Consider the following 15,255-nt stretch of genomic DNA (forward strand, 5'->3'; position numbering starts at 1 on the left):
TTCATGTTATTGAATTTTCTGAAACTAATCTCCATTTTTTTTTTCTTATAATAAGATTTTGTGCTTCACTCCGTTGTGCATGCTGCTCGCCCTGACATACGCTGCGCCATTTACATTGGTTGCAGTCCAGTGGTAGCTATTTCATCTTTAAAGACTGGTCTACTGCCTTTAACAAAAGATGCTTGCGTTTTGGGAGATATCACCACATTCTCATATGCAGGCTCTCTTTATGACCAGGATGAACGTGATAAATTGGTCCGCAATTTGGGTCCCAACTCAAAAGTTATGCTATTGACCAATCATGGTGCCTTGTGCTGTGGTGAAACGATCGAAGAAGCCTTCTTTGCCGCCTGTCACATTGTTCAGGCATGTGAAACTCAATTGAAATTACTGCCAGTTGGTTTGGATAATTTGGTCTTAATATCCGAAGAATCACGCAAAACCATCTATGAACAATCTAGAAGACCTCCAGAGGATCTAGCCAAGAAATTTGCTGCTGCTAATGTAAACGAAGAAGAAGACAAAAAAGAGGCTGGTGCCGAGACAACCAAAGTTTTGGGCCAACCACCAAAATGGCGTGTTGGTGGAGCAGAATTTGAAGCATTGATGCGTATGTTGGATAATGCCGGTTATCGCACTGGTTACATCTATCGTCATCCCTTGATTAAAACGGAACCACCAAAACCTAAAAATGATGTTGAATTACCACCAGCAGTATCATCCTTGGGCTATTTATTGGAAGAGGAAGAACTTTTCCGTCAAGGGTATGCTTTTTTTTTTGGAGTTTATTGGACCCCCCAATTAACAAATTTTCAATTTTTTCTTACAGTATTTGGAAAAAAGGCGCTATGGGTAAAGGTGGAGATCGCAGCCGTTGGTTGAATTCCCCCAATGTCTATCAAAAAGTGGAAGTCTTAGAAACTGGTACCCCAGACCCCAAAAAGATTACAAAGGTAGAGATTATAACTTTTGAAGATAAACCACAAAGAGAAAATTAAAATTAAGCCTGAAAACTCTTTAGATTTTCTAAATTTGAATACCAAAAAATACCAACATTTTCGAAATCGAAAGACATTTTTTTGTTAGTACCAATACGTTTTTTTAATTGTGTTTAATCGACAAAAGAAATTAAGAGCTAAACTTAGGACATAAGAATATATAGTGAATGAATACGACTAACTAATTTCCACTTGGACTTTCCAAGTCTTTATATATTTAACTTATCTTATTGGACATTATCAGGATTAAATCAGGTTCCAAAATCATGGAAGAAGATGAGTTTTAAACATTTTCTCTGCATCCGATTAATTATGGCAAATTTTTCGAATAAAAAAATCCTTATATTAATCAATTTTTGCAAAATTTAATTATCAACTATAATGGACTTGGACTTATCATTCACTATATTGTGACTTGAGACAAAATATAAAATTCTGCTACTGTATTTGGTTTTCAAACTAAATGATTAAATTTTTTTAAAGACACTAATCTTTTAGACATTCCTTTTATTGCAAAGCACAAATATTTTTTATTTTATTTATGTGTTTAAACTTTTGACCCTACATATTTGTCTATCCAAAGCTCTTGATTTTTCCTGCTAGTCTCTTTGATAAGATAAAAATAGAAATTTTTTTGCTGCCATTGCATTGAAAGCGGAATTCTAGTTTTGATAAATTTTATTATATCCCAATCTAAAGGATAGCAATTATTTTTTTAGCATATGACATAAAAAAATAAAAACTAAAAATAGTTTAAATAGAAAAATATAATACTAAAAATATATTTTTTAAAAAATAATTACCTAAAATTTAGAATTAATTCCTTAGCTTTTTATTAACACACTGTCGCACTACTACAAATCAAGAAACCAAAAATAAATAAAATATGACTTTTAATAATTATAGCTCTAATGCGTGAATTTAAATTTGCCAACCGAATGACAAATTTTTTAATTGAATAAATTATATATTTGAATTGAATCAATTTATATAGAAATTTTCATTTAATGCTATTAATAAAAGCATTTTTAATTAACATTAAATAGATAAATTAATTTTTTTCTAAAATAAACTACATCTTTACACGCATTAGAGTTAAATACATTAACGAATCAATTGAGCCATCATTCCAATAACTATATGATAACCAAACTAATCCAAATATATTATTTTGTAATGCCCAGAAAATCATTCATTTAAATAAATACACATATATAACATATATGTGTGTGCGAAAATAAAATATCAAATATTGCTTTATATGTCTCTCCCATTTTGTAGTACTACTATATATAAAATATTTAAAATGATATTATATATACAAACAACAACATGTCTATGTAATAGCTCTAAATATTCAATAAAATGTAGAAATTTACAAAGTTCTATATTGAATCTAAATTGAAAATTTGTCAATTGTAAAAAAGGAGATAAAAAGTTTTTCAATTTTGTGCCTAAGGAAATGCTTCGAGGAGATTGTTAATGTGAAAAAAACAGAATCGGAGGGGGTGGTAAATATTGGTTGTTATTTGTCTTCTGTTTCCCTATTAATTCTCTCAGATTTTATTTGTAAAGACCAGTCCTGGTGGGGGAAAAAAAGCTTAATTGGAGTTTTCATTGACATCTTCTACTTCATAGTCCCAAAACCTATATTTTTTGTTAATACAGAAAACTTTTTATAGTTTTTTGTTTTTTATAAAAATTATCATATTTTATTATTCCATTTTTATCTATGTTTTTCAAATTTTCAAAATTTTGGAAAATGTTGACTTTCGAAGTATTTTAAAGGCTCGAGACGATTTTTCAAACCCATGAAAAGTAGATTATTCGGTTCTGGCCATTCAAAGTCAATTAGTTGAATATAACCATCGCCGAAAACTCATTAATCTTATATATTAGGAATTTTGATCTGAAAATAATGAAAAGTCGATATTAAAGATCTACAAAAGACGATATTGCATTCAAATCAGATATAAGTAGTTGACTAAACGAAGTTGGCCAACTTTAACAGATGATTTTGAAGATAACCAATGCAATTTTATAAATAACGCCTACGACTTTGAAAACCTGTTCCCTTATAAGTATCCCTATTTTGAATGTCTTATTCACTAAAATTTTTAATTTAATTTTTTCTATTTTAAAATTGCAAATAAATCACATCTGAGAAAAGTTTTGGGAAACTTATGATTCCCTATTCGTATAATATTTAATATCGATCTTTGAATTTTATCTTTATATTGCGTACACACCCCTGAAAGGACCAACGTGAAAGAGAAAGAAAAATTTTTATAATAAGAAAAAAAAGCCAAAAAATCTATTCAACTTTTTAATCATAATTAAAAAAAATACGAAATAATAAAAATCTAGAGAACACTCGTATTGTGATCCCCAAATCTTCAGAACTTCAGAAATCTATGAAATCAAATGTATTCTAATACTTGAATATTTTTTATATTTATATTATTTCTTTCTTGCTGCATTAAAACATGTATATGAAATAATGTATTGCGACAATATTTGTTATGTGCTAGAAATTCATTTATATATATTTTTTTCGTTTTGTTTCTGTATGCATGTTTTTCATTTGTTATATCATATATGCAAAATGGGATCAAAAAACTACATTTATTTATTTATCTATTTTTTTGAAATTTGCATTGTCTTATCATAATCGTTCTCCTAGCAAAGTTCTTATGCTATTTTTTCACTTTTTATTGGCTTATACTGATTGAAATCAATTTTTAATTTGCATATTAAATAAGGGGCCTTTCAGATTTGTAATTGATTTTCTTCGCTTACATTTATAATGTCAAATTTAATTTATCTAAATGGGATGTTTTACAAGAATTTAAGAATATAATTATTTATGGAATTTCGTGAAAATCCAGTCTTTCTTTAATTAATATAATATTTTTTATTTTAATTCGCTTATTGGCACCATAAATACTTTGGACAAAATCGATAACTTTTCGTTAAAAAATTAAAACAAAGTGCAATTCATATTAATCGAAAATAATGCAAAATGGTTATAACACCTTGTGGGATAAATGACCAAAAAACATCTCTACACACTACATTATCTCCAATATCCTCAGGCACAAAATTGTTACACAGCTTTCATGGCAATTCAGCATATCATAATTTTCTTTATGTTGAGTGATTTTCTTTGTAGTATTTCATCTGTAATTATTATTATTTAATATTATTTTCTTTAGATTATGATCTCATCAACCCAAAAAAATATTTATCTTTTCATTCATGTGTTGATGTGTTGTTTTGTTTTTGTCTTTGCATATCATGATGTACTTATATTGTCGCTAATTAAGTTAATTAAAGTCAAAGTCATATGTTAATACACTAGGTATATATGTATAGAGTTAATAACTAAACTAATGTATCTGAGGGGGATATATTGACCTTTATAAAGAGTCCCCAAATGTTTTTTGATTCAAATGAAAATTATTATTACATAGATAATATAAATAATTTTAATTTTTAGCAGAAATACCGAATTTGCCGATTACTGAAGTATCAACTTTTGATCTAGATGATAATCGGTATTGCAAATTCATAAAAAATTGAATTTAATAAATTTTATCAAAAGGGCATCGCTATCTTGGAAACGAAAATTCGACTTATAGGATTAAAAATCAAGCCATTTTCCGAAGTTATAAAAGTTCGACTTATTGATATCTCCGATCATAGAAAAAAATATACTTTTTGATAACTTGCGATTATTGAAAAATCGAATTTTGAATATTAAAAAGATAAAAAATGGTGATTCTGATTTCAATCCCAAATCAAAACGCTATATTTTGGATTTAAGATCCTCTTTAGTTGATAAGACGGGTTTCAAGAATACAGAAAGTGGAATATAAAATTCATAAACTCCTTTCCAATCAAGCCCAAATTGTTAACATTTTGTTCAGTTGATTGTTTTATTTACTTCCACCGGGAAATTTTACACTTATTATGCGAAAACCATTTTAGAATAATAAGCATTAACTAATCTTTAAAATAAGTAAAAAAGGCTTTTTCTAACAGAAAAAAAAAAAAACAAAAAACGTAAAATACTAAAGACAAAATTTTTCTTTCTCTTTCCTTTGTTATCCGACTACATCATTTTGTACCATATTGCTTGCCTTGCCCCCCCTCATCCGAATTTGTTTGTGGTTTTGTGAATTCTGATTGAAATCTTCAAAATAAACTTAATGTGTTATAGTGGGTTGCCGAAGGTTCACCCACTCACTCGACACCAGTACGCATTGATGATCCCTTACAATTTGTGCCAGTCAATACAAACCCCAAGGAATTTAAAAGATTACAACAACAGGTATAATATTTAACAATAACGATTACACATTTAATTTACTTTTCTATGGTCACTTAATATTGCTAAATTGTTCTTTAGATTAAGGAAAATCGACGTGCCGATAAAATTTCAGCTGGTCCACAATCACACATCTTGGAAGGTGTTACCTGGGATGAAGCCAATCGCATTAAAGATGCCACAGTTAGTCAAGCCGGTGATCATGTTGTGTTAATGGGTGCCGCCTCAAAAGGTATTATTCAACGTGGTTTCCAACATAATGCCACAGTCTATAAGGCTCCCTATGCCAAGAATCCATTTGATAATGTCACCGATGATGAATTAAATGAATACAAACGTACGGTGGAACGTAAAAAGAAAAGTATTCATGGTGAATGTAAGTTGAAAGAAAAACCATACATTTTTGATTTTATTTCGCTATTTTACATTGGCTACTTATTTTTTTTATAGATACTGATACAGATTTCTCAGAATCTGAAGCTTTGAGTTCATTACAAACATCAGGCGCACAACAACAAACCAAACAAAATACTACTACCACAACGACAACTGCCGCAGTTAGTCAATCAGAACCAGAAGATATTTCAGGTAATTTATTTCTTTCTTCAAATAGTCGAAATAAAGCTATGTGGGGGGCTTACTTTCTCGAGGTAGTCACTTAGCACTATTCCTTGATTATCCACAGAACTTTCTCATATCCCTACTGTGAAAAACAATCCAACTTCAACTTCAATTTATCAAGCCTTAGCTAAGCATGTGTACACACAAAAAATAAAATTTTTGATTCAAACACGAAATTAATTGATCCAATTAATTTTTTAATTGAAATGTCTTCCATAACAGAAATGATAATATCAATTTATCAAATTAATTGAAACTCAATTAAAAATTAATTAAAAATCGATTAAAAAAATTAATTGATCCAATTAAAAAATTAACTGATATTATTAATTTTTGTGATTGATTCAATTAAACAATTTGTTGAATCAATTAAATTTTTAATTGAATATTTAAAAAAAAATCAATTAAGACTTTAATTGGAAAATTTTCGTGAAATTTCTTTTCTGTGTATAGATGGACTTAATTCCATTGCTTTTTTGCTACCCTTTTTTTTTGCTGGGTACTTTTCAGGCAGCTGTTAAATTTGTAGAAGAAATGTATGAAGAGTTTCACTAACTAAAAATTATGCATATAATTCTACTACCGATTTTCATATTCATGTATTGGTTCTAAAACAAAATATTTAATTTTTTTTTTGTAGAACATCGTGTTATGAGAATAGAGACCCAACAAGCCCCAGTTCCCAGTCAACCTGAAGTAGTTTTGAGTGATGGTAAGTTTATGAATCTTTATATGACAATCATTCATTATAATAATTTTATGACTTTCAAAATTTTATCAAAATTCTTTTGTTTTGCACTTGTCTAAAAAAAATGTTTTATTTGAAAAAACCAATTGTGATTTGTCTAAAAATGTTTTGTTTTTTATTTTTCGTCTTTGAATAATGAACCAATTTGGCTTTAAAAATAACAACAAAATTATGATTTATAATAATTATTATTATTATATTTTAATATTTTTATTTTCATTTCTTTTGTTCCTTATAATCGCCCCAACCTTTTGGGGTTTTTTTGTTCAAAAATTTGACAAATGAAAAATAGAACAAAAAACTTCACTAGTAGTTGTTGATAACAAAAAACGTGATAAATCGGAAAAATCTTACATTGTAGTGGTTAGAAATGAGCATCTTTTATGCATTTTTGATATGCTTTCCATAACATTCCTTTAGTCATGTAAGGGCTTATAATTCATATAATTCTAGAATTACTATGATCAAATTCAAACGCAATATTTATATAAAAAAAAATAAATAAATTAAAATACACTAACTTTTTTCGCAGACCCTACATGTTGTACGGCGTGCTATATGAGATAATTTCTTATAATTCTTATACAACAAAATAAACGACAACAAACAAACTTCTCTACTACTGCTAAGAACACTACCAAATACTACTCTCTCTCTCTCTCTATTCTATTAACTGTAACGAGATATTTGAAATACACGCACATACACACGCCTGTCACATGTATTCTCATAACTATTTCTACTACAGACTGTCTCCTATATACAAATAATCTCCTTGTTTTAGTACACACCACCTATATTACTCTCTTACTACTGTATCAACGAAAACAAAGCACCTTTTTGGAAAGTTTTTTTTTTATTTCTTATCCCTTAGGAAACAGCTGCAGTTTTTAGTTCGTTTCTGATATAAGAGAAAGAAATTATTTTTAAATAATTAGAATATATTAACATTATAATTAAAAATCATACAAAAAAATTTGACTATTCTTGGTATTCGATCTTTGCATATATGGTGTCTTATAATCATTCAAATGTTGCCGTTTGACATTTTTAAACCAACCACAAAAAAATTGTTGTTTTTGGTTTTCCGGCTTTTTATTTCAAAACGCATTTATCATCTATGATGCGCATTCAAGACAAAAGGTTTACAATCATAGTTGTCACTCGTGGCAAAATTAATCTACCAAAATTTTAAGAGAATTTTACCAAATTTAAAAAGGATCTTTTTCAAAATATTTTTATATAAAATTTTGCCAAAATTTTATTTCTATAGAAAATTTTGTCAGATTTTTATTTCTATAGAAAATTTTGTCAAATTTTTATTTCTAGAGAAAATTTTTGTCAAATTTTTATTTCTAGAGAAAATTTTGTCAAAATTTTATTTCTATAGAAAATTTTGTCAAAATTTTTATTTCTATCGAAAATTTTGTCAAAATTTTTATTTCTATAGAAAATTTTGTCAAAATTTTTATTTCTATAGAAAATTTTGTCAAAATTTTTATTTCTATAGAAAATTTTATCAAAATTTTTATTTCTATAGAAAATTTTGTCAAAATATTATTTCTATAGAAAATTTTGTCAAAATTTTATTTCTATACAAAATTTTGTCAAAATTTTATTTCTATGGAAAATTTTGTGAATTATCTCTTATTTGGAGAGGAATATTTTGTAAAATCTACAAAAAAAATAAGAATTCTATCAATCTAACAAACAGTAAAAAATCTACCAAATTTGGTAGAATTTTATCAACTGTGGCAACCGTATTTACAATGCATTTAATATTATTATTGAAGTCGGATGTGCATTATTTAACAACTCAATTATTTTTAACATTTTCTATGATTGTTTTGAGTCGTTGCTACAAATCAATTTTTTATTGTACAATCGGCAAAGAATATTTGGTTAAATTTTTTCTAATAAATTAATATTTTAACTATTTCAGTTCACTTCTATATTAATTAAATAAAAATAAAATCCATTGCATTACATTATTCTATATAACATTAATTTTTTCAAATTAATAAAGAGAAATATGTTATTGGATAATGGTTTTTATAAAAACGTCTGTCTCGTTTTATCATTAATTCAGATTAGTTCTCATTTTAACTACTTTAATGAAAATGATTGTTATTCACCAGTCTAAATAGAATAGGTCATAAATTACTAAAAACAGTTGATAAATTTCCAGAATCGTTCAATTCGATTTTAATAATATTTCTAAATAATTTCTTTCTCTATATTTACCATTAATGTTTAGTGTATCTTTCAAAAGCTATTTTTCTTTTTGTGTAAATAATTGTTCATTTTTTGAAATTCAAACAATCGACTTAAGATGATAGTCAAAATTTTCTAATTCATAGAAAACAATTTTATTTTTTTTTTATACTTTCCACTCCTACTCGATTTTTATGTTTCAAAATTTTAGCCCGCCCAAAAAAGAAAAAGTGAATTGGTAACCAATGAAATTAGTTTTCAATTTGTATGGTTTATATTAAACAAAAGTATAGATATAGCTTTTTTGATAAGAAAACAAAAAACCTACAATTGGAATCGAATTTAGTTATTTTATAACCTACCCATAATGTATAACACACACTGATTTTAATAATCATACAATCGACACAAACCACCAATGTTATTCTCTTCGTCAACACCATTTCCCCACAACCACAAAGTCTGAAGCATAAATTTAGATATTTAGGAAGAAATACACCAAGACCAACAAATTTTCTACAAAAGAAACAAATATTTCAATTATATCTACAACGAATAAGAACAACAGCATCGTGTTTTGCCATTTGAATTTTCAAAATTTTCGTTTTTGTTTGTAAACAAACAACAAAACCAAAGTGAGGTGAGTTTCTTTTGGCACAAAAACTGCAACAAAACATATCTAGTGTGTAGTTCCAAACAACAGCAAGCGTCACCACAAATCAATTAAATATACATTAAAATACATTTCTGTTTTATTTAGTTCTCATTTTGATGTCCATATAAATAATAATGCAAGAAAAAAATATGTATAGGTTTTTTTTATCATTTCTTCTTCCACCTCACATTTTGTTTGCGATTATACATAATTAAAAAAAATATTTGTGGTAATTTCGTTTCTCTTAAAATGATTTCTTTTTTCACCTCCATATGTTATTAATAATGCACATCATTTTTTTTTTTTTGAAAACGAAACGGCCTTGACCAGTTTTTGTTTGTCCGAAATTTTGTCAATTGTGGCTTACCATGGGCGAACGAGAATTTTTTATTTGTTCTCCAATATATTCGTCAAAATACCAGAAGTGAACCCAAGTTTTTTTTTCACTATCATAGCATGCTCGGTATGACCAGCTTTTATCTTTTCTATCGTTAAGAATATGAGTAATAAATCGGCAATTTGACCCATTATTTTGTAGCTATTTTTTACATGTGCTTTATGTGATATTGTCCGATCTCTTTGCTACTTGCATGGTTCAAGATCGACACGTTCCACACCTCCGCACTACGTGTAGGATTCACGGTTGCCACTCGAGCCAAAAATTATCTTCCAAAAATTTGGGAAAAAATTAGAAAAATTAAAATAGAAAATGTTGTCAAAATTTTATTTCTACAAGAAAATTTTGTCAAAATTTTATTTCTACAAAAAAAATTTGTCAAAATTTTATTTCTATAGAAAATTTTGTAAAAATTTTATTTCTATAGAAAATTTTGTCAAAATTTTATTTCTTTAGAAAATTTTGTCAAAAATTTTATTTCTATAGAAAATTTTGTCAAAATTTTATTTCCATAGAAAATTTTGTCAAAATTTTATTTCTATAGAAATTTTTGTCAAAATTTTTCTATAGAAAATTTTGTCAAAATTTTATTTCTACAAAAAAATTTTGTAAACATTTTATTTCTATAGAAAATTTTGTCAAAATTTTATTTCTATACAAAATTTTTTCAAAATTTTATTTCTATAGAAAATTTTTTCAAAATTTTATTTCTATAGAAAATTTTGTCAAAATTTTATTTCTATAGAAAATTTTGTCAAAATTTTATTTCTACGAGAAAATTTTGTCAAAAATTGATTTTTAGAAGAAAATTTTGCTAAAAATTGATTTCTAGAAGAAAATTTTGTCAAAAATTGCTTTCTAAAAGATTTTGTCAAAATTTTATTTCTATAGAAAATTTTGTCAAAATTTTATTTCTATACAACATTTTTAAGTACCTCTCAGCTGGAGAGGAATATTTTGTAAACTCTATCAAGACTTCAAGAATTCTACCAAACAATAAAAAATCTACCTTGTTTGGTAGGTTAGGTTAGGTTATGTGGCAGCCCGGTGTACCAGGCTCACTTAGACTATTCAGTCCATTGTGATACCACAGTGGTGAACTTCTCTCTTGTTTGGTAGAATTCTACCAACAGTGACAACCGTGGTAGGATTGCCTTGCAAGAATCGAAGTTGCTAAACCGTGGTAGGATTGCCTTGCAAGAATCGAAGTTGCTAAACATAGCTACCTCAAATTATAAAAGATCTATCCGTGTTATTAAAATGTTTGAATAACCAAGGGTAGGTACTGCTCTGTATCCAACATTGCCATATCACCCATTGCTGGGAAATGATGATTTTTGTAAATCATCATAAAAAATGATTTTCGTAAATCTTTGGCAAAATTGGTGCCCAATATATTTATGCTTGAGATGGATGTAAGAGTGCCTTCTCAAGCAGAAAGAGCTTGTCAACAGATTCTAGTTTTCATGGAATATACAAATTAGTTCCTAATATTGGTAGCTCATCCCCTTTGCAATTCCCTCGTATAACCACACTCTACATCCATATTGGATCAGTAATCTCGTTGGAAGATTTGTGGCAGTAAATGGCCGTTTTCGAGTTAGCAAACACAGAGTGAGGGAAAGTAGGGAGATTCAGATACATCGATTAGCCGAACGATATATAGACATCGGTCACTTTTTTCCCACTACGTTACTATAGTCGAAACCCAGGAGTTTATCTCTACGTAGTGCTTCTATCATTGTGAATGGCTCCCGAGTTTATGATCCGGCAGTACACGGTCGTTTCCGAGTTGGGCAAAGTAGGGACCGTGTTTAACGTGGCGAAAACACTAGCTAGACTGTCCTAATGGAGGCTCTTTTTCTATCCGCGGTTTGCACTCGCCGTGTAAAGTTTCTCAATGTGGTAAATTATCGGTGGCCTGACAGATACAACGATTAGCCCATCGATATATAGACGCCGAGTTAATTCATCGGCCTCTTTGTCTGTCACTATGTTGCCATAGCCTGAAACCCAGCAAAGCTATAGTGCTTATATCATCGAAAATAGCTTCCAAGTTTATGGTCCACGACTTGACAATTTTATGGACAACAAAAAGGTTACTTTTTCTACATTAACTACATGATGATGGATTATTTATATTTTCATTTGTATTAAATTCGCTTATGGGAAGCTTTATATATATGTGTGTGTGTGCGTTAGCTGCAAAAATTATTTGTTTAGAATCAGAATAACGAACATTTACATAAATTAGTTTTTTTTTTTTTTTTTGTTTTTGCTTGGATTTTAATAAAATATACCAGATAGAATAGAATATGAAAGCTCGATTTGTACATATGTATGTACATTGTCAATGTCTACTATTAAATACACACAACAATTTTTATTTGCTTTAATTATGAAAGTGATAATAAAGACATAAAAAATATATTAAATAAAATTATTTTTAAGATTTTTAAATTTTAATTAAAATATAAACCAAAAAATGTTTTTTTTTTTTTTTTAATTTTTGTGTGTGTATATAAACATAAGCCCCTGTTCTGGAACCCCTGTTCTGGCAATGGAAAGTTTTCCATGTTTTTCTTTAAACTTTTTTTGTAATTTAATTTCTTAGCGTCTTTATTTATCTTCTCTTATAGTATGAATTGGAATGATATATTAAAATTTTGCATTTTGCTAATTCGTGAACCAAACAGGGGGGATAGTTATAGAAATAGATTATAGAATCAGATGATATATGATTTATTTATAAATTACCATTGTGTATAGTTTGATGTATACAATTTTTTAGTGTCCCCTTAAAAATACAATTTCAACTGCAGCTGCTAATATTCGTAGAAATAGTCAACACTGAATACAAGAATTTTTCTATTTCAAAAGTTTATTTTTAATGCATTATTTCAATACAAAAAAACATACCTTAAAATTAACACATTTCCATAGCACATTCTGTGCGTGTGTATATACTAACCCAAAATGATTAATTTTTCTATTAAATAAGTATCTTAATTTTAAACATTTTATTTTTCCTAATTTAATTTTCTTATTTATTTCCAAATCTTTTGTTTTGTGCGTGTGTGTACTTATAAAATAAAACGAACGAATCAACTCCGTTTTATTATAGCAACTCTAAGTTTTATCAATGGTGAACGTTCCCATACGGCTACAAATCGTAAGCCACCAACAGGTCGAGGTAATATACTATATATTGATCATTTCGTATGATTACAAACACAAAATATAACAACAAGTTCAAAATCTAATCAAATTTTGTCGCTCTAACCATTACCTCATCATACCAAATCCCCCAGCTGTTATTATTTATTGTGAAACAACACAAAGTGAATATAACGTTTAAATTGTGTAAATATTAATTCTCGATTGCATTAAATATGATGTTCAAGGTAGCACCCTGTTGTTAAATTCCTCCCTTATTCAATAAAGTATGTACATATAATGTGTAATATTGTTATCATCCCGATATCCATCCTGTGTATGATATAAACCAGATTATTTTTCATAAAAAAGAAATAAAAAATCCATTTTTATTAGAAAGTCGAAAGACCGTTTTCTATTCCAGAATTATCGAAAAATCTATAGCCATTTATTAATACAACTATTCCAAATTTGTATAAAATCAAAATAAAACTATTCAAATATTTCAAAATATTTGCAAAAATTCCAAAATCGATATTACCATCGGGTACCTATTTTAAAAGTGCCTTGTCGTTATGTCAATTTCCTACAATGAACAAATTCAATAAAATATTGAAAAAATATAGTCTTTCGAAAGCATAAAATATAAATAATCAAAAAATAGTTGATATAATCAACACTTCCCTTACAATATCTCTTAACAATTATTTCAAAAGTTCACTTGGAATTGTTCGATTTTTCAGGTGTGTGTGAAGATAAATTCGAATTGGAAATTCGCAGCAAAAAACTTGGCCGAGACACAAACCCGTAGCTTAAATACTACTTTAGATTTTCAAAATTTTCGAATTTGAATTTTTACTATTCGGCTTCATATTCAAAAACTAAGCCGCGTGCAGTAAAAAAAACTAAGTTCATTGCAAAAGGGCTTAAGCTCAGCTTTCATAATTACTGAAGTTTTCATTAGAAAAAGATTTTGTGAATAGCGCAAATTTGGAAATAAATTTTTAACATAAAATTAAGGCGCGTACTATATAAGACTAGGTTCATTGGAAAGGGCTTGAGCTCAGCTTTCATAGTCACTTTAGTCTTCATTAGAAAGGATTTGGTGAAAAGCGAAAGTCGAAGTTCAAATTTTCGCTTTTCAAAAATCATTTTCAATGAAGTCTTTAGTGATTATGAAAGCTGAACTCAGGCCCTTTTTAATGAACATAGTCTATATTAATTCAAATCAGAACTTAAAAATGTAAATTTTTATTTAAGCTTTGGGTTTGTGTCCACGGTTGCAACTCGAGCCAAAATTTGGAAAAAATTCTACAAAAAAAAAAAAAAAAATATTAAACAAAAAAATCTTTTATAGAAAAAAATTTTATTTCTATAGAAAATTTGGACAATAATTTATTTCTATAGAAAATTGTCTCAAAATTTTATTGCTATAGAAAATTTTATTTCTATTGCAAATTTTGTCAAAATTTTATTTCTATAAAAAATTTTCTCAAAATTTTATTTCTATAGAAAATTTTGTCAAAATTTTATTTCTATAGAAAATTTTGTCAAAATTTTATTTCTGTAGAAAATTTGGACAATATTTTATTTCCATAGAAAATTTTGTCAACATTTTATTTCCATAGAAAATTATGTCAACATTTTTATGTCTATAGAAAATTTTTTCAAAATTTTATTTCTATAGAAAATTTTGTCAAAATTTTAATTCCATAGAAAATTTTGTCAACATTTTATTTCTATAGAAAATTTTGTCAAAATTTTATTTCTATAGAAAATTTTGTCAAGATCTTTATTTCTATAGAAAATTTTTTCAAAATTTTATTTGTATAAAAAATTTTTTTAAAATTTTATTTCTATAGAAAATTTTGTCAAAATTTTATTTCTATAGACAATTTTGTCAAAACTTTATTTCTATAGAAATTTTGTCAAAATTTTATTTGCATAGAAAATTTTGTCAAAATTTTATTTCTATAGAAAATTTTGTCAAAATTTTATTTCCATAGAAAATGTCAAAATTTTACTTCTATAGAAAATTTTGTCAAAATTTTATTTCCATAGAAAATTTTGTCAAAATTTTATTTCTATAGACAATTTTGCCAAAATTTTATTTCTATATACAATTTTGTCAAAATT

The 15,255-nt window shown here is 27.3% G+C and overlaps 1 protein-coding gene across 9 annotated transcripts in view; it reads left to right on the top strand.

Moving 5' to 3' along the window:
* The window catches only part of hts (adducin 1-like protein hts), an 81,874-nt gene that overhangs the window by 49,034 nt on the left and 17,585 nt on the right, over positions 1 to 15,255 (top strand). For 5 of the 9 annotated variants that reach the window (XM_075309936.1, XM_075309935.1, XM_075309934.1 and 2 more), the window contains 6 exons: positions 56 to 764; positions 830 to 953; positions 5,221 to 5,331; positions 5,410 to 5,704; positions 5,779 to 5,916; positions 6,590 to 6,661. In XM_075309936.1, the coding sequence (XP_075166051.1) occupies positions 56 to 764; positions 830 to 953; positions 5,221 to 5,331; positions 5,410 to 5,704; positions 5,779 to 5,916; positions 6,590 to 6,661 (1,449 nt within the window). The other 4 variants (XM_075309937.1, XM_075309938.1, XM_075309942.1 and 1 more) reach the window with 3 other exon arrangements.

This window comes from Haematobia irritans, chromosome 5, assembly GCF_050003625.1.
Source record: "Haematobia irritans isolate KBUSLIRL chromosome 5, ASM5000362v1, whole genome shotgun sequence".
NCBI classification, from domain to species: Eukaryota; Metazoa; Arthropoda; class Insecta; order Diptera; family Muscidae; genus Haematobia; species Haematobia irritans.